Source organism: Pongo abelii, chromosome 10 (assembly GCF_028885655.2).
Source record: "Pongo abelii isolate AG06213 chromosome 10, NHGRI_mPonAbe1-v2.0_pri, whole genome shotgun sequence".
Lineage (NCBI taxonomy): Eukaryota > Metazoa > Chordata > Mammalia > Primates > Hominidae > Pongo > Pongo abelii.
Window position 1 is genome coordinate 61,718,230 of NC_071995.2, and position 21,081 is coordinate 61,739,310.

General features: G+C 39.5%; 1 protein-coding gene and 1 long non-coding RNA gene across 5 annotated transcripts in view; one reads left to right on the top strand and one right to left on the bottom strand.

Moving 5' to 3' along the window:
- The window catches only part of RXYLT1 (ribitol xylosyltransferase 1), a 36,541-nt gene extending 15,460 nt beyond the window's left edge, over window positions 1-21,081 (top strand). For all 4 annotated transcript variants that reach the window (XM_002823470.5, XM_009247975.4, XM_054527338.2 and 1 more), the window contains 3 exons: window positions 14,062-14,376; window positions 17,193-17,363; window positions 20,642-21,081. In XM_002823470.5, coding sequence (XP_002823516.1) covers window positions 14,062-14,376; window positions 17,193-17,363; window positions 20,642-21,059 — 904 coding nt within the window. In that variant the 3' untranslated portion in view covers window positions 21,060-21,081. The remainder of the gene's footprint in view (window positions 1-14,061; window positions 14,377-17,192; window positions 17,364-20,641) is intronic.
- LOC129049138 (uncharacterized) lies at window positions 631-14,148 on the bottom strand. Its single transcript, XR_008511958.1, has 3 exons — window positions 14,011-14,148; window positions 13,652-13,792; window positions 631-1,031 (listed from the first exon to the last, which is right to left on the bottom strand). It is a non-coding gene; the product is annotated as an uncharacterized LOC129049138 (long non-coding RNA).

Genomic DNA, 21,081 nt, shown 5'->3' on the forward strand with positions numbered 1-21,081 from the left:
CTGCCTGGGCGACAGTGAGACCCTGTGTCAAAAAAAAAATCAAAAAAAAAAAAAAAAAGGAGAAGAAGAAGGGCCAGGCATAGTGGCTCACACCTGGAATCCCAGCAGTTTGGGAGGCTGAGGTGAGAGGATTGCTTGAGCCCAGGAGTTCAAGACCAGCCTAGGAAATATGGTGAAACGCTGTCTCTACAAAAAACACAAAAACTTTGTGTGTGGCAGCACAAACCTGTAGTCCCAGCTACTAGGGAGGATCACTTGAGCCTGCGAGGTCAAGGATGCAGTGAGCCTAGATCACACCACTGCACTCCAGCCTGGGTGACAGAGCAAGACCCTGTCTCAAAAAAAAAAAAAAAGTATTAAAATATAAAAGTTGGGCTGTTTCTGTGTTTATAATACCTTTCCTTAATGAGAGGTGAATTTATAGGCTGTGACATTCAAAATGTATAATAATTGAACCCAATATTAAATATAATGCCAGACTCATTTCTCCTCTATTTGAGCATTTATCTCTATGAACTTTAATCTATAGCCATTTAAACTGCTAATATTTAAATATACCCAAATTATTTCCTATAAAATTATAGGAAATTATTGTTTTTTAATGTTTTAATTTTTTAACTTTTTCTTTTTGAAATAATTTTAGACTTAACAAAAATATTACAAAAATGGTACCAAAAAAATCCATTTTACCTTTCATCCAGATTGCTCAAATGCTAACATCTTACATAATTATAGTATAATTATTTTTTTCAGGAAAATAACATTGATACAAAACTGTTATCTAATTTACAGATACTCACATTCCCACTACTGTCCGTTTTCTGGCCCAGTTTCCAATCCAGAATCACACGGTGTGCTTGGTTTCATATCTCCTTGGCTTCAGCCAGTCTGTGACAGTTTCTCAGTCTTTGTTGACCTTGTGACTTATGAAGAGTACTGCCCATTTATTTTGTAGAGTGTCCTTTAGTTTGGGTTTGTCTGATGTTTCCTTACGATTCAGTTCAGGTTATGTATTTTGGTTCCGAATACCTCTGAAACAACATCGTGTCATCCTCAGTGTGTCATATTTGTTCCCATTACTGATTATGTTAACTTTGATCACTTGGCTAAGGTGCAGTCTGCCTGGTTTGTTCACTGTAAAGTTACTGTTTTTTTCCATTGTGATTTTTACTAGGAGATTCTCTGGGACCATGTAGATAACCTGTTTTTCAATATGATTACAAGGTCCCAGAGTATCTCCCTTTCACCCACAAATGTTAGCATCCATATAAGTACCCAAAGACAAATAAAGAGACAAATGCCATTCGTTGAATCAGTCATCAGTTGATTATTCATCTCTTAAATTAGGCCTCATCTTCAGAGCAAGGAGTAAAATGTTCAGTAGTCTTAAACGTTTTGATCTCAAGAAACAAAAGTAAAAGGAGCACATAATTTGAATATGATGAATTATTTTGGAACAAAAAATTAAATTGTTTGTTATATGCAAATAAATACATAAAAAATAACCAAGAAAACCTCATAAAAATCCCCAGAATCACTGGATAAAAATTTAAAAATAAAGAAAGTGCAATCCCAGTAAGACTTTAATGTTGACCATTCATTAGAAAAAAAATCCTACTGCAATAGTCCTGTCGATAAAAAAAGAAGAAATTGAGAAAATAAAAAAGCCAACTATTAGAAGAGTTTAGGGCCAGGTGCGGTGGCTCATGCCTGTAACCCCAGCACTTTGGGAGGCTGAGACAGGCAGATCACCTGAGGTCAGGAGTTTGAGACCAGCCTGGCCAACATGGTGAAACCCTGTCTCTATTAAAAACACACACAAGGGGGAGGAGCCAAGATGGCCGAATAGGAACAGCTCCGGTCTACAGCTCCCAGCGCGAGCGACGCAGAAGACGGGTGATTTCTGCATTTCCATCTGAGGTACCGTGTTCATCTCACTAGGGAGTGCCAGAGAGTGGGCGCAGGTCAGTGGGTGAGTGCACCGTGCACCAGCCGAAGCAGGGGCTAGGCATTGCCTCACTCAGGAAGCGCAAGGGGTCAGGGAGTTCCCTTTCCAGGGGTGACAGACGGCACCTGGAAAATCGGGCCACTCCCACCCGAATACTGTGCTTTTCCGACGGGCTTAGGAAACGGTGCCCCAGGAGAATATAGCCCACACCTGGCTCAGAGGGTCCTACGCCCACGGAGTCTCACTGATTGCTAGCACAGCAGTCTGAGATCAAACAGCAAGTCGGCAGCGAGGCTGGGGGAGGGGCGCCCGCCATTGCCCAGGCTCGCTTAGGTAAACAAAGCAGCCTGGAAGCTTGAACTGGGTGGAGCCCACCACAGCTCAAGGACGCCTGCCTGCCTCTGTAGGCTCCACCTCTGGGGGCAGGGCACAGACAAAAAGACAGCAGTAACCTCTGCAGACTTAAATGGCCCTGTCTGACAGCTTTGAGGAGAGCAGTGGTTCTCCCAGCATGCAGCTGGAGATCTGAGAACGGGCTGACTGCCTCCTCAAGTGGGTCCCTGACCCCTGACCCCCCAGCAGCCTAACTGGAAGGCACCCCCCAGCAGGGGCAGACTGACACCTCACACGGCCGGCCAGGTACTCCAACAGACCTGCAGCTGAGGGTCCTGTCTGTTAGAAGGAAAACTAACAGAAAGGACACCCACACCAAAAACCCATCTGTACAGCACCATCATCAAAGACCAAAAGTAGATAAAACCACAAAGATGGGGAAAAAACACAGCAGAAGAACTGGAAACTCTAAAAAGCAGAGTACCTCTCCTCCTCCAAAGGAACGCAGTTCCTCACCAGCAATGGAACAAAGCTGGACGGAGAATGACTTCGACAAGCTGAGAGACGAAGGCTTCAGACGATCAAATTACTCCGAGCTACGGGAGGATATTCAAACCAAAGGCAAAGAAGTTGAAAACTTTGAAAAAAATTTAGAAGAATGTATAACTAGAATAACCAATACAGAGAAGTGCTTAAAGGAGCTGATGGAGCTGAAAACCAAGGCTCGAGAACTACGTGAAGAATGCAGAAGCCTCAGGAGCCGATGCGATCAAATGGAAGAAAGGGTGTCAGCCCTGGAAGACGAAATGAATGAAATGAAGCGAGAAGGGAAGTTTAGAGAAAAAAGAATAAAAAGAAACGAGCAAAGCCTCCAAGAAATGTGGGACTATGTGAAAAGACCAAATCTACGTCTGATTGGTGTACCTGAAAGTGACGGGGAGAATGGAAACAAGTTGGAAAACACTCTGCAGGATATTATCCAGGAAAACTTCCCCAATCTAGCAAGGCAGGCCAACATTCAGATTCAGGAAATACAGAGAACGCCACAAAGATACTCCTCGAGAAGAGCAACTCCAAGACACATAATTGTCAGATTCACCAAAGTTGAAATGAAGGAAAAAATGTTAAGGGCAGCCAAACAGAAAGGTCGGGTTACCATCAAAGGGAAGCCCATCAGACTAACAGCGGATCTCTTGGCAGAAACCCTACAAGCCAGAAGAGAGTGGGGGCCAATATTCAACATTCTTAAAGAAAAGAATTTTCAACCCAGAATTTCATATCCAGACAAACTAAGCTTCATAAGTGAAGGAGAAATAAAATACTTTACAGACAAGCAAATGCTGAGAGATTTTGTCACCACCAGGCCTGCCCTAAAAGAGCTCCTGAAGGAAGCGCTAAACATGGAAAAGCACAACCGGTACCAGCCACTGCAAAATCATACCGAAATGTAAAGACCATCAAGACTAGCAAGAGACTGCATCAACTAACGAGGAAAATAACCAGCTAACATCATAATGACAGGATCAAATTCACACATAACAATATTAACTTTAAATGTAAACGGACTAAATGCTCCAATTAAAAGACACAGACTGGCAAATTGGATAAAGACTCAAGACCCATCAGTGTGCTGTATTCAGGAAACCCATCTCACGTGCAGAGACACACATAGGCTCAAAATAAAAGGATGGAGGAAGATCTACCAAGCAAATGGAAAACAAAAAAAGGCAGGGGTTGCAATCCTAGTCTCTGATAAAACAGACTTTAAACCAACAAAGATCAAAAGAGACAAAGAAGGCCATTACATAATGGTAAAGGGATTAATTCAACAAGAAGAGCTAACTATCCTAAATATATATGCACCCAATACAGGAGCACCCAGATTCATAAAGCAAGTCCTGAGTGACCTACAAAGAGACTTAGACTCCCACACATTAATAATGGGAGACTTTAACACCCCACTGTCAACATTAGACAGATCAACGAGACAGAAAGTCAACAAGGATACCCAGGAATTGAACTCAGCTCTGCACCAAGCAGACCTAATAGACATCTACAGAACTCTCCACCCCAAATCAACAGAATATACATTTTTTTCAGCACCACACCACACCTATTCCAAAATTGACCATATACTTGGAAGTAAAGCTCTCCTCAATAAATGTAAAAGAACAGAAATTATAACAAACTATCTCTCAGATCACAGTGCAATCAAGCTAGAACTCAGGATTAAGAATCTCACTCAAAACCGCTCTTCTACATGGAAACTGAACAACTTGCTCCTGAATGACTACTGGGTACATAACAAAATGAAGGCAGAAATAAAGATGTTCTTTGAAACCAATGAGAACCAAGACACAACATACCAGAATCTCTGGGATGCATTCAAAGCAGTGTGTAGAGGGAAATTTATAGCACTAAATGCCCACAAGAGAAAGCAGGAAAGATCCAAAATTGACACCCTAACATCACAATTAAAAGAACTAGAAAAGCAAGAGCAAACACATTCAAAAGCTAGCAGAAGGCAAGAAATAACTAAAATCAGAGCAGAACTGAAGGAAATAGAGACACAAAAAACCCTTCAAAAAATAAATGAATCCAGGAGCTGGTTTTTTGAAAGGATAACAAAATTGATAGACCACTAGCAAGATTAATAAAGAAAAAAAGAGAGAAGAATCAAATAGATGCAATAAAAAATGATAAAGGGGATATCACCACCGATCCCACAGAAATACAAACTACCATCAGAGAATACTACAAACACCTCTACGCAAATAAACTAGAAAATCTAGAAGAAATGGATAAATTCCTCAACACATACACCCTCCCAAGACTAAACCAGGAAGAAGCTGAATCTCTGAATAGACCAATAACAGGAGCTGAAATTGTGGCAATAATCAATAGCTTACCAACCAAAAAAAGTCCAGGACCAGATGGGTTCACAGCCAAATTCTACCAGAGGTACAAGGAGGAGCTGGTACCATTCCTTCTGAAACTATTCCAATCAATAGAAAAAGAGGGAATCCTCCCTAACTCGTTTTATGAGGCCAGCATCATCCTGATACCAAAGCCTGGCAGAGACACAACAAAAAAAGAGAATTTTAGACCAATATCCCTGATGAACATTGATGCAAAAATCCTCAATAAAATACTGGCAAACAGAATCCAGCAGCACATCAAAAAGCTTATCCACCATGATCAAGTGGGCTTCATCCCTGGGATGCAAGGCTGGTTCAATATACGCAAATCAATAAATGTAATCCAGCATATAAACAGAACCAAAGACAAAAACCACATGATTATCTCAATAGATGCAGAAAAGGCCTTTGACAAAATTCAACAACCCTTCATGCTAAAAACTCTCAATAAATTAGGTATTGATGGGACGTATCTCAAAATAATAAGAGCTATTTATGACAAACCCACAGCCAATATCATACTGAATGGGCAAAAACTGGAAGCATTCCCTTTGAAAACTGGCACAAGACAGGGATGCCCTCTCTCACCACTTCTATTCAACATAGTGTTGGAAGTTCTGGCCAGGGCAATTAGGCAGGAGAAGGAAATCAAGGGTATTCAATTAGGAAAAGAGGAAGTCAAATTGTCCCTGTTTGCAGATGACATGATAGTATATCTAGAAGACCCCATTGTCTCAGCCCAAAATCTCCTTGAGCTGATAAGCAACTTCAGCAAAGTCTCAGGATACAAAATCAATGTACAAAAATCACAAGCATTCTTATACAGACAAACAGAGAGCCAAATCATGAGTGAACTCCCATTCACAATTGCTTCAAAGAGAATCAAATACCTAGGAATCCAACTTACAAGGGATGTGAAGGACCTCTTCAAGGAGAACTACAAACCACTGCTCAAGGAAATAAAAGAGGATACAAACAAATGGAAGAACATTCCATGCTCATGGGTAGGAAGAATCGATATCATGAAAATGGCCATCCTTCCCAAGGTAATTTACAGATTCAATGCCATCCCCATCAAGTTACCAATGACTTTCTTCACAGAATTGGAAAAAACTACTTTAAAGTTCATATGGAACCAAAAAAGAGCCCGCATCGCCAAGTCAATCCTAAGCCAAAAGAACAAAGCTGGAGGCATCACACTACCTGACTTCAAACTATACTACAAGGCTACAGTAACCAAAACAGCATGGTACTGGTACCAAAACAGAGATATAGATAATGGAACAGAACAGAGCCATCAGAAATAATGCCACATATCTACAACTATCTGATCTTTGACAAACCTGACAAAAACAAGAAATGGGGAAAGGATTCCCTATTTAATAAATGGTGCTGGGAAAACTGGCTAGCCATATGTAGAAAGCTGAAACTGGATCCCTTCCTTACACCTTATACAAAAATCAATTCAAGTTGGATTAAAGACTTAAACGTTAGACCTAAAACCATAAAAACCCTAGAAGAAAACCTAGGCATTACCATTCAGGACATAGGCATGGGCAAGGACTTCATGTCGAAAACACCAAAAGCAATGGCAACAAAAGCCAAAATTGACAAATGGGATCTAATTAAACTAAAGAGCTTCTGCACAGCAAAAGAAACTACCATCAGAGTGAACAGGCAACCTACAAAATGGGAGAAAATTTTTGCAACCTACTCATCTGACAAAGGGCTAATATCCAGAATCTACAATGAACTCCAATAAATTTACAAGAAAAAAACAAACAACCCCATCAAAAAGTGGGCGAAGGACATGAACAGACACTTCTCAAAAGAAGACATTTATGCAGCCAAAAAACACATGAAAAAATGCTCACCATCACTGGCCATCAGAGAAATGCAAATCAAAACCACAATGAGATACCATCTCACACCAGTTAGAATGGCAATCATTAAAAAGTCAGGAAACAACAGGTGCTGGAGAGGATGTGGAGAAATAGGAACACTTTTACACTGTTGGTGGGACTGTAAACTAGTTCAGTGGAAGTCAGTAAACTTGTGGAAGTCAGTGTGGCGATTCCTCAGGGATCTAGAACTAGAAATTCCATTCGACCCAGCCATCCCATTACTGGGTATATACCCAAAGGACTATAAATCATGCTCCTATAAAGACACATGCACACGTATGTTTATTGCAGCATTATTCACAATAGCAAAGACTTGGAACCAACCCAAATGTCCAACAATGATAAACTGGATTAAGAAAATGTGGCACATATACACCATGGAATACTATGCAGCCATAAAAAATGATGAGTTCATGTCCTTTGTAGGGACATGGATGAAATTGGAAATCATCTTTCTCAGTAAACTATCACAAGAACAAAAAACCAAACACCGCATATTCTCACTCATAGGTGGGAATTGAACAATGAGAACACATGGTCACAGGAAGGGGAACATCACACTTCGGGGACTGTTGTGGGGTGGGGGGAGGGGGGAGGGATAGCATTGGGAGATATACCTAATGCTAGATGACGAGTTGGTGGGTGCAGCGCACCAGCATGGCACATGTATACATATGTAACTTACCTGCACGTTGCGCACATGTACCATAGAGCCTAAAGTATAATAATAATAATAATAATAATAATAAAAAGAAAAAAAAAAGAAGTTAAAAAAAAAACACACACACACACACACACACAAAATTAGCTGGGTGTGGTGGTGCGCGCTTGTAATCCCAGCTACTCAGGAGGCTGAGGCAGGAGAATCCCTTGAACCTGGGAGGCGGAGGTTGCAGTGAGCCGAGATCGCACCATTGCACTCCAGCCTGGGCAACAAGAGCAAAACTCCAGCTCAAAAAAAAAGAATGAATCAATACAGTCGTCCCTCGGTGTATGTGGGGGATTGATTCAGGGGCAGTATGCCAAAATCGGCATATAATCAAGTCCTGCAGTATAGGAACAGTTGGTCCTGCCTTTTAGTCAGGTTTTGCGTCCTGCTAATACTGTATTTTCCATCAATTTGGTTGAAAAAAAAAATCAGTGTATAAGTGGACCTGTGCATTCCAAACCTGTTATGGGTCACCTGTATATTGGAATATTGGATTCCAAAAATATATTGTTTCCATAATCAGCGTTAAAACTCAATATTTGAATGATTTCTCTGGACTTTCTAAGTATTGAAAAGTACTTATTAAGAGGGAAGTTTTTAACTACATCAGCAGCAGAAGAGAGAATACTAAAAATTATAAGTTCTAATTATTAAATGTATGTCAAGACATCGAGAAAAGCAAGTCACTGTTTTAAAATTCTGGATATGAGTTCTTAATATATATTTATTCTTCAGTTAATTGAATTTTATGATTGATGCTTGACTAATAACCTTAGTAATGAAAGTGTAGCATTCATCATGCATAAATGTACTGTAATATCTCATACATAAGCCCCACTTTGCAAAATAAATGTGTAGCAAGAAAGTTATTTAATTGTATTTTTGTAACTTGATTTATATTTTCAATGCAGTAGGAGAACTTAGGTAAATGGTAGAGCAAATAACTTTCTTAAAGAAAATCACTGCTTATGCATTCAGCATTTACTGAGTGTCTACTATTTAGTTCATAGAAGGCTCTGAAGAATTACATAATGAATAAAATGCCTTCTCCTAACTTCAAGAAGTTCACAGACTAGTGGTTGAGACAAACATATAAATTATATTTTCTTTTTCTTTTTCTTTTTTTTTTTTTTTTTTTTGAGGCAGAGTCTTGCTCTGTCATCCAGGCTGGAGAGCAGTGGCACAATTGGCTCACTGCAACCTCCACCTCCTAGGTTCAAGCAGTTCTCCTGCCTCAGCCTCCCAAGTAGCTGGGATTACAGGCACCTGCCACCATGCCCAGCTAATTTTTGTATTTTTAGTAGAAACGGGGTTTCACCATATTGGCCAGGCTGGTCTCGAACTCCTGACCTCAGGTGATCCACCTGCCTCAGCCTCCCAAAGTGCTGGGATTACAAGCGTGAGCCACCATGCCCAGCCTCATAGATTATTTTCATACCATATAGAAAGCATAATGATAAGAATATGCATTCTCTACCATGTTTATTGTTACGGAAATACAGAAGAAAGGCAATTAACTCAATCTGAGTAGAGTTAGGGGTGTGGGGCCTATCAACAAATGTTTCCTAAAGGAGGTGATAGCTGAGCAGTCTTTAAAATGAGTAGAAGTTAGCAAGGCAGAAAAAAGATTATATTCCCAGCAGAGGTGACATCAGAGGTTCATAAGTGATAAACTTGGGTTTATGCATGGAATTGCAAACCAATCAATATTCCTAGAGCATGAAGAAAAGGTAGGGTAGCTGAGATTGGGAGGACTGAGCAAGGGCCAGATCATGGTGGGCCTTGTATGTACCACATTAAGGCTCTTGGACTTTATTCTAGGGTAGTGAAAAGCAATTGAGGATGATTAAGCAGGATAGAGGTATTGTCATGTGTTTGTGTGTGTAGATTTCCCTAGCAGCCATGGGGGAAAGTGATTTGAAGGAGACAGCTGGGTGCAGGCAGACCAAGTAGGAGATTGGAAGTATCCAACAGAGATAAAACTAATGGATGAAATAGGGAAGTGGTAGTGGGTCAGAGCCAGGGACAAATTCGAGAAATATTTAGGAGCAAAACGGTCGGAATTTAGGGATTAATTAGAAGGGAAGATGAGAGAGGGAAACAAATCTGACAAGTCCCTAGTTTCTAGTTTGCATGAGTAGGTAGCTAATGTGACACAAAAATAGAAAATACAGAAATAGGAGCAAATTTGTCCACTCTTCTCTAGCCCACCACCCAACATCTACCTATCTCCTCTTTCTCAGCAGACAACCCTGCCTCCTCTTCCATCAGGAAAATTGAGGACATCATAATTATCTCTCTTAACTAGCTGCTCTAACACATACCTACTCTCTGTCTGGTCCCTCACCCATCCTTATCTCTTTCCAAGCTCTCAAACATTGAGTGATCTTTCTTGGCTGAAGGTTAAAGCCCACCACCTGTGCATCCCACCTGCTTCCAGGACCTTGTTCCATGCATTACTTTCTTGCTCTCCTTTATTCTCCACTTCATTCATTATTGCTTTATCACCTTCTCTTCAAAACTTTCAGAATCCTTGTCTATACTCACTGCAATCACTCCCTTACTTCTCAACCCATTGCAGTTTGACTAACAAACTTCCTAACACACATACGTACATACATACATACAACCCAAGTATCTGAATCTAATGAAATTTTTTTGGCCCTTAAAGTTTCATCTTTTAGATCTGTGGTTCCTTAACGGAGGCACTGTGAGACATCACAAAATATTTTAAATATTTATGGTAAACACTGATACTTGATATCTTTCAGGCCCCATGCAAACTGCAAGTTCAAAGTAGTACAGTTTCAACATTAGATCACCCTGCATTTATTTGAACAATGTCAGGACTTTGTGAAGCTGGGTTTTCCATGGTTGCCGTGATAAAATGCATGCATTGCACTAAAATCTGTGGAACAGGAAATGACACTGACAGTGTCCACTGATTCCAAGGTTTGAGAAGTTCTATAGTGCTCAACAGGTGCACACATGCTATTAAATATTTGTGATTAGTTAAGAATGAAATAGGAATATGATTTTTTCTTTCAGTGTCTGTGTATTTTTTTAAGTCACTTTTAAGCTGTTAGGACATAGATGCATACTAGGTTGTTTAGACCTAATGACTTTAAAAATTCAACTGTTAAGCATTTATTTTAGCTTCGGAGACACTGAAAAATTTACAGGAACACTAAAGGTGCTGAGAACCTCTGACCTGCACCTTGGCTTCCCAGTATTGACCCCATGGCTTTCACCATTACCAAAACACAGGGAGCTGTGGACATCCAAGACCAAGACAGTATAAAGGTGCCCTTGAATGAATCATACTTCATTTTGTTAATTTGTGTGGATCACTAAAATTAGAAAGATATTCCTTTCACATGAAAATTACATTTGAGAATAGCTTCATATATTTTATTTTAATACATTGACTAAAACCTACTTTCTTTTTCTTTTTCTTTTTCTTTTTTTTTTTTTGAGACAACGTTTCATTGTCACCCAGGCTGAAGTGCAATGGCGTGATCTCAGCTCACTGCAGCCTTGACTTCCTGGGCTCAAGTGATCCTCCTGCCTCAGCCTCCTGAGTAGCTGGGACTACAGGCATGCACCACCATGCCCAGCTAATTTTTGTATTTTTTGTGGAGATGGGTTTTCACCATATTGTGTAGGCTGGTCTTGAACTCCTGGACTCAAGCGATCTGCCTACCTCAGTCAACTAAAGTGCTGGGATTACAGGCATGAGCCACCACACCCAGCTGTATGGCACTCTAAAATTGTTTGGGCACATGATATATATGGGCTTAATGTCAAATAACCAAATTTGAGTCTGATTTGTACCATTTCCTATCTAGTGTCAGCTAGCTTTATGCAAGTCATAGAACCTCTCTCAAGATTTCCTTTTTTTCCTTCATAAAATTGGCCTAACATGGGGAAGGAGGACTGGAAGACTTTCTCATGCTCTTAAGAATTATACCTGCTTATATTTCTAAAAGAGAAATATAAAGTATTCATATGCTACCAATAATAAACATTTTAAACATACCATAATTATCATCATCCTTGCTAGTTTTTCTAGCCCCTCAGATTCTGCATATTGTCTTAAATTACTAAGTTATCACTGAATCATTAGTCATTGCCAGTGCTAGATACTGTCCCAGGCAAACATAGTCCTCAAAACATAGTCCTGGTCCCTGTATGTTATATAATTTTAGAATAATGTCATATAAATCATATGGTACATGCACACATAGTAAAATATATTTTTAGGTTTTGTGTTTTAACTAATATCTGTTTAGTATTTGTTAACCATGGTGTTATGGAAAAAAGCTCTGAAGTGAGACAGCTTGATTGAGAACTCAGCATTGCCATTACAAGCTGACAGCTAAAGTGCAATTTCACAAATGCCAATGAGAGAATAATGAACTCCTCAGAGTTGTTGTGGGGGTTAATGATGACCCATGCAAAGTGCTTATGTATCATGTATATAAAAGGTGTTGAACAAATGTTTTTATCCCGAGCAGTAAGAAGCAATGAAAGTAGGCTTTGGGTATATTTGTGCTGAAAATTAAAAGATTCTATCAGGATATAAAGAAATGGTTTAAGCAAGTTGTAAAGAATCCAGGATAAGAGTGACTAATTTTAAGATGAATTAAATGGTACTTGTTCTATTTAATACATACTAGTGAAAATATTTCAATGGTACTGGTTGTTCTAAGCAGCACTTAATATGAAAAAAAAGAGTTATGATACATGTCTCTTCCTTTAATGGAAACTTTTTAAAAATACAGTTAAAAAGAGAGTAGGCTGAGCACAGTGGCTCATACCTGTAATCCCAGCACTTTGGAAGGCCAAGGCAGGTGAATCACTTGAGGTCAGGAGTTCAAGACCAGCCTGGCCAACATGGCAAAACACTGTCTCTACTAAAAATACAAAAATTAGTTGGGCATGGTGGCACGCACCTGCAGTCCCAGCTACTCAGGAGCTGAGGCACAAGAATTGCTCAAACCCAGGAGGCAGAGATTGCTGTGAGCTGAGATCATGCCACAGCACTCCAGTCTGGGCAACAGAGTGAGACTGTGTCTCAAAAAAAAAAAAAAAAAAAAATGGTAATACAACAAATTCCCATTTACTCACCATTCAAAACTAACAAATTTCAGTTCTGTCATATTTGCTTCAGATATTTAATTTTCCTGTTAAAAGAATTAAATACTTTCAATAAGGGTAAAGCTCCCTTTGTACTGTTTTCTAGTCCCTTTCCTCTTCCTTCCTCCTCAGACACAATCACTATCATGAATTTGATGTGGATCCTCCCATTCAAATTTTTATATTTATACTGATCCTAAATATATATGCATAAATAATTTTTATGACTGTGCTTTCAAGTTTATGTATATTTTGTGAGTGTCCTAATCCTTGCTTTTTTTAACATTATATTTTTGAGATATAACATTCATGTAATGTTTATAATGCCATTCTTCGTTTCTTAATTTGTCAGCCCTTTCTCATCCTTTGAGTCAGATGAAGAGTGTAATAGCAGCTTACACCATAAAAGGGTTGAGAACTACTGACTTTAAATACCTTTCCGGTTTGAACTACACCATTATTTTAGAGTTCCATGCTATTCAATTATATTTCTTTGCTTAAGAGTTTAAATTCTAGCCAGCATTTATTTTCAGCGTGGTTAAAACAGCAACAGAAAAAAAAGGTCAGGCATGGTGGTTCACGCCTGTAATCCCAGTACTTTGGGAGACTGAGGTAGGTGGATTGCTTCAGCCAAGAAGTTCAAGACTAGCATGGGCAACATGGTGAAACCCCATCTCTACAAAAAAATACAAAAAATTACCTGCGTGTAGTGGTGCACACCTGTAGTCCCAGCTACTTGGGAGGCTGAGGTGGGAGGATCACCTGAGCCAGGGAAGTTGAGGCTGCAGTGAGCCCAAGATTGCACCACTGCACTCCAGCCTGGGCCACAAGAGTTGAGACCCTGCCTCAAAAAAAAAAAAAAAAAACTATCACATTTTGTATTATCATATGCAAATTGATCTGCCTACAACCAAAGCTTACCATTAATCTACAGCTATGCCCCATCATTCAAACTTGTTCAAAAGAAATTGTATTATAGAAATTTTACTTGTAGATAGAATATGGATTAAATCTCATTGTAGATTTTGTATAAAATGATGAATTTCTGATACCACATACCTTTGTTCAGGCTTTGTTTGTCTCTTGTTTTTGTTGTGTTGTTTTTAACAGCTTCATCACTGGTCCAGCTGTAATACCAGGGTACTTCTCCGTTGATGTGAATAATGTGGTACTCATTTTAAATGGAAGAGAAAAAGCAAAGATCTTTTATGCCACCCAGTGGTTACTTTATGCACAAAATTTAGTGCAAATTCAAAAACTCCAGCATCTTGCTGTTGTTTTGCTTGGAAATGAACATTGTGATAATGAGTGGATAAACCCATTCCTCAAAAGAAATGGAGGCTTCGTGGAGCTGCTTTTCATAATATATGACAGCCCCTGGATTAATGACGTGGATGTTTTTCAGTGGCCTTTAGGAGTAGCAACGTAAGTACAAAATATGATTAAACATTTTTAGGCCCTAACACCTAAATTTCTGAACCAGGAAGACTTATTCAAAATTGTAATTAATTTAGTTCTTCTGGGATTATTGAGGCCAGGTACAGTCTTTCTCAGAGATAAAAATAGGGTGTGGTCGCATCCTTCAATAACAGTTATAATGTTTTTAAGAGTATTTTATTCTTTAATGAGGAGATGAGTTACTTTTTTTCTTTTAAAACCCCAAGGCATAGAATGGATTTTTCAAGCTTATTAGGAGTGCCATGAAATGATATTTAGCAGAGAAATGGCAGATAGATTTTTTTAAAAACAATGGTAGTATCTATATAAAGTATAGTTAGAAAAAGGCAATATTATAATATCAGGAATATACTGTACCATTGTGTTTGAGACTGGCTGAATTTATACAAATCCCTTCTATAAAAGGAGGGATTAATTAAACAATAGCTAAGGTTTCCCAAGATACAGTCTTTTAGGCTGGGCGCAGTGGCTCACTGCCTGTAATCCCAGCACTTTGGGAGGCCAACGTAGGCAGATTGCTTGAGTCCAGGAGTTCAAGAGCATCCTGGGCAACGTGGCAAAACCCTATCTCTACAAAAAAAAAAAAAAATCAAAAATTATCTGGGCATGGTGACATGGACTCCTGTATGGCGCCTGTAGTCCTAGCTACTCATGAGGTTGAGGTGGGAGGATCACTTAAGCCCAGGAGATTGAGCTGAGATTGTACCACTGCACTCTAGCCTGGGCAACAGAGTGAGATGAGACTGTGTCTCCAAAAAAAAAAAAAAAAAAAAAAAGATACAGTCTTTCTCCAGCTATAAAATGGAAAACATATATTTTTATCTTTCTGTTAATAGGATGTTTTTAATTAAGAGCAAGTTGACTTTAAGATAAGTTGCCACTGGTATATAAACCTCCTGAGAGCAGGGATTTTTGTCTCTTTTGTTCACTGCTCTATCCACAGAGCCTAAAACAGCACCTGCACAGAGTAGGCATTCTGTATTTGTTGAGTGGATAAATTATGAAAAATCTCACTGACATGATTTTTGAATCATAACATTCATTATTCATTATTCTGTCACTGGTTGCTGGATGTGGCCTTAGACTGCTGCCTAGTTAGCGACACAGATGTCACTGGCACATCTGTGCCAGTAATGAGATGTCTTCCCAAGCCTACTCCTATAACACCCTAACTCAGTAGGTTTGGGGTAAGGCCAGACAAAAAGGTTTTTGTTAAGTAAAGCCAGGTTTAAGACCCTCTTAAAAATCTATTTTTTGAGCACAGCCTGCATTTGTAAAATGTTTTCATATAGTATAAGATGGAACCTCTTGGTAATCATGGTGTTGTTGCACTAGGCCAGTATATTTCTTATTATAGGTCCATGGTTCTCAACCAGGGGCAGTTTTGCCCACCGGGAGGCATTTGGCAGTGTCTGGAGACTTTTTTTTTTTTTTTTTTGAGACGAAGTCTTGCTCTGTCACCCCAGCTGGAGTTCAGTGGCACGATCTCGGCTCTCTGCAACCTCTGCCTCCCAGGTTCTAGCCATTCTCCTGCCTCAGTCTCCCAAGTAGCTGGGATTACAGGTGGGCACCACCACTCCTGGCTAATTTTGTATTTTTTATAGAGAGGGGGTTTCGCCATGTTGGCCAGGCTGGTCTCGAATTCCTGACCTCAAGTGATCTGCCTGCCTCGGACTCCCAAAGTGCTGGGATTACAGGCATGAGCCACTGTGCCTGGCCTGGAGATATTTTTGATTGTCACAACTGGAGGAAAGAGGTTGTCACAACTGGTATCTAGCAGATAGAGCCCAGGGATGCAGCTGAACACCCCGCAATGTATAGGACAGCCTCCACAAGAAAAAATTAACCCAAAATGTCAGTAATGCTGAGGCTAAGAAACCCTGTTATATACTAACTGTTAGGTAAAATTTTGTTCTCGTGTGAAGGTTATATTTCAGGTACACAGTTTAATCCCTGGTATTTCCAAATGCTCATAAAAATAGGTAACTTTTCCTGTATGGCATACCATGGTTTTATCTGGTATCTACTTGAAAAGCCCTTGGGATTAATTTTTCAGAGCCCTTTGCAATAGCAAAATATATCATCTTTCCTTTTTTTTTAATTGACAAATAGTAATTGTATATGATAATGGGGTACAAATGATGTTTTGAAATATATTTACAATGTAGAATGCTTAAATCAGACTAACAAATCCGTACCTTATATACTTAACAATTTTTGTGGTAAAAACATAAAATCTGCTGTTTTAGCAATTTTGAAATATACAGTGATTATTTATTATAGTCACCCTATTCTGTGTGATAGATCACTAAAGCTTATTCCTCCTGTCCAGCTGAAATTTCATACCCTTTGATCAACATCTTCCTTTTCCCCATCCATCTCCCTCCCCTGGAGTATTCTGTAATCTTTTCGTCACCTGGCTAAAATGTTGCTTAAATCATGATCATTATGAATACAGAAGTCTTTATACTTTGAAGGTTTTGCATGTAACATGGCTACCAGCTGCAGATGAGTAATGCAAGTTAAAGAATGTCAAAAACAAATAACTTTAGGCACAACATATCTGTAACACTTTTGTAAGAGATGTCAACGTGAAATTACATTTTTTTAAGTCAGTAGATTCAGGGAGTTTTCCCAAGTATGCATGGAAAATTACAATTTGAGATTTAGAAATCACATTTTAAACCTCTTCTGTATACTTCTTGCTACCTAAGAGGTTGGGTTATGGGGAATTTTTGCCAATTCTATATCATATATTAATTCATGTGTATTTATTTTTATAGATATAGGAATTTTCCTGTGGTGGAGGCAAGTTGGTCAATGCTGCATGATGAGAGGCCATATTTATGTAATTTCTTAGGAACGATTTATGAAAATTCATCCAGACAGGCACTAATGAACATTTTGAAAAAAGATGGGAACGATAAGCTTTGTTGGGTTTCAGCAAGAGAACAGTAAGTTCTATGCTTATTTAATTCATTCATTTTGTTCTCCAGTCTGAGAGTTGCTTTATGTAGAAACACAGGTTTCCAAAGAGGCATTGTTAACCCTATTTGTACCAATCTTTCCCCAAAAGATACATTAGTAATTTAAACTGTGAAGAGACTGGGTTGTACACATTTAGAATAGGAAGAACCGCCTATGACTGTAGTCCCATCTTGAAGAGGAACATTGGTAACTGTCATTTGCAAATTTCAGTTGTTAGGGTTTCCTCAATAATATTTGTTAGTTACACAGGAGATTATAGATGCTAATGAGATACTTAGGTTCATTGCTGAGATGATGTGCAGTGGACCAATTCAGTGTTCCAAGACTGGTGTGCAGAACCCCTCACAAATTCAGGAATTCAGGAACCTGACACCATCTTCAGGACATGGACCTTGTATTCTTCTTCTGTGAATCCCCAGATCTAACATAGGACCTTGCACAAAGTAGGCCTAGGATAAATGGTGAGTGGATGAATGGTTGGATAGGGAGACTCAATAGGGTTAAATTTCTTCTTTTATGTAGTAACCAGGAAACAGGTGTTCATATTGTGAAGGAAGTAAATTTGCAATCATTTATTTTGTTTTTAAATAGACAAATCAAGTTTTCAAATAAACAAAGCATAATGCAGAGTCATCAGGGAAGTAATGCCTTAAAAATGTCCGGTTAGGTCTGGAATTTTACTTTTTAAATTATAGCAGATACTCTTTATTGCTAATGTAACCATACCATATTCGTTAAGTCAATGTTTACCAAGCAATTGCTCTATGCCAGAAACTGTTTACCCACAGTAAATACAGCAGTGAACAAAACAAAGTCCATGCCCTCCTGGCACTTAAATGCTTGTTGGAGGAGACAAGCAAGTAAAATATATTGTGTGTCAGAAGATGATAAATGCCCTGTAAAAAATTAAGCAGAAGAATGGCATAGAAAGACCTTGGGTGTTGGTGGTGGAGCATTTGCTATTTTGGAATAGCCAAGGAAGGTATTCATTAGAAGGTTACACTTATGCACAGGCCTTAAGAATGCTCATGGGTGAGTCTTGTGTATATTTGGGAGAAGACTATTCCAGACGGAGGGAAGAGCAAAGGCCCTGAGGCAGGAGTGTGCTTACTATGTTACAGGAACAATAGGGCCAGTATGTCTGGAGTGGAATGAATGAGGACAGTGTAAAATAACAAAGGTTATTATGGGAATAATTCTTGTAGCTCCTCTCATACCATTGAGCCAGAGGTTTGAGTAGATGTTTTCCTTGTTTCTCATTGTTGCTTCTAGACTATTCTCCCCTTTCCCTCCCTAATAAACCCAATTTTGAAACTCATGTCAGCAGACAAAACCAAACATCACCCTTACTCCCTGAAATCATGCACTTACCCTTGGGTTTATCCCCCTACTTCTTCGAAGAGTTTAGCTCCTGGTACACTCTAGCTCTGTCTGCCACTACTCTGTTCTCAATTCTTAGTGACTGGCAAATCTACATAGATGGTCTTTCTATCATTTTGGTCTTTGCAGTTCCTTCACCTACCTCCCCTCCTCCAATAATCTGGGCTTCCACCTGACCTCAGCCATTCTGTCTCATGGTTATTTCCTAGACTTTGTCATTACACGTACTGCACCTTCTCAACATGATCTCAAGTCCCAGCATCTCTTTCTACAACCACCATCATCTGTCCATTCCAGCTCATTCTGTGTAATAATCTGACTCTGACAATTCAGCTGGCACTTAGACTCTATTGTTCCTACTACCCTTTTGTTGTCCTTCACTCCCCTTTCTTCATTTTATTCTTCACCTAACTTAAATTTCATTGTCAATCATAATTGCCTATACCTTCAGCTCCCTAATTCCCTAATCTGGCAAACCATAACTCTGGTTAAATCCAGCTCTCTGCCTACTCCATGCCTGCACCCATGCAGCTAAACATAATTGGAGAAAGGTGCTAATTGACCTTTATTTAAACACATGACTTTGAACCTCAGGTGCCCAGCAGTCTTATATTTCCCTTGTCCATATATTCTCCCACTCTCCTAGAAGGCTGTTTTATACCTTCTCTCCTACACTCTTAACACCTCCATCTTTCTTACTTTATGACCCTATTGCTTATTTCACTGAGAATAGTCAGGAGAACGCATCTACCTTTTTTTTTTTTTTTTCTTTTGAGACTGAGTTTCACTCTTACTGCCCAGGCTGTAGTGCAGTGACATGATCTCAGCTCACTGCAACCTCCACCTCCCAGGTTCAAGCGATTCTCCTGCCGCAGCCTCCCGTGTAGCTGGGATTACAGGTGCATGCCATCACACCCGGTTAATTATTGTATTTAGTAGAGATGGGGTTTTACCTTGTTGGCCAGGTTGGTCTCGAACTCCTGACCTCTGGTGATCCACCCACCTTGGCCTCACAAAGTGCTGGGATTACAGGCGTGAGCCACCGCACCCAGCTGCGTATCTTTCTTTACTGATCTTTCAGCTTCTACCCTTGCCCCTGTACAGTCCATTCTCAACACAATAGCCAGATTGATTCTGATGAAACCTACATCACGTCATGTCACCCCATGATCAAAAGCCTGCATGATAGAGTCCCGTGTGACCATTGAGACTTTATCTTCTGCGCCTGTTCCCTCAGTTACCCTACCTCAGCCACCCTGGCTTCCCCGCAGCTCCTTGAGCATGCCAGGCACATGCTATCTCATGGCCTTCACTCTTCCTTGCTCTTTTATCCTCCCAGATCTACGTGGCTTGCTCCTTCATTCCCAACTCTTTGCTCAGATGCTGCCACAGTAAGACAATCCCTCATCACTTATTTCAGATTGCAACCCTACCCCCTCAGAAACTCCTGCTCTACTTACTCCTTTGCTCTTTTCTCACAGTATTCTACCCCATCTAAATAATTTACTGACTTCACTTGGTCACTATCCATCTCCACCACTAGAACTAGAATATATGCTCCATGAGGGCAAGGTAGGGAAGAGAGGACCTAGCACTCCCAAAGTATGCACTGAATTATTATTATCCATTCAGAAATGTTAGGGTGACTCCTAGATTTTATAAATGTACAACTGTAAAATGTTCCAATTCTTCAACATTTTTAAGAAATCTATTTGGGCCAGGATTTTGGATATCTCTTATGCCTATCATCTCTATAAAGTTTCACCATTTCCTGAAACTGATTTTATTAAAAGATAAGGTATTTTTGTTCACAAAATATATACTTAGTAAAGTGAAAACTACAGTTCTTTTTCTGATTTTCTAGCTGGCAGCCTCAGGAAACAAATGAAAGTCTTAAGAATTACCAAGATGCCTTGCTTCAGAGTGATCTCACATTGTGCCCGGTCGGAGTAAACACAGAATGCTATCGAATCTATGAGGCTTGCTCCTATGGCTCCATTCCTGTGGTGGAAGACGTGATGACAGCTGGCAACTGTGGGAATACATCTGTGCACCACAGTGCTCCTCTGCAGTTATTCAAGTCCATGGGCGCTCCCTTTATCTTTATCAAGAACTGGAAGGAACTCCCTGCTGTTTTAGAAAAAGAGAAAACTATAATTTTACAAGAAAAAATTGAAAGAAGAAAAATGTTACTTCAGTGGTATCAGCACTTCAAGACAGAGCTTAAAATGAAATTTACTAATATTTTAGAAAGTTCATTTTTAATGAATAATAAAAGTTAACTTAATTATCTTTTTGAGCTAA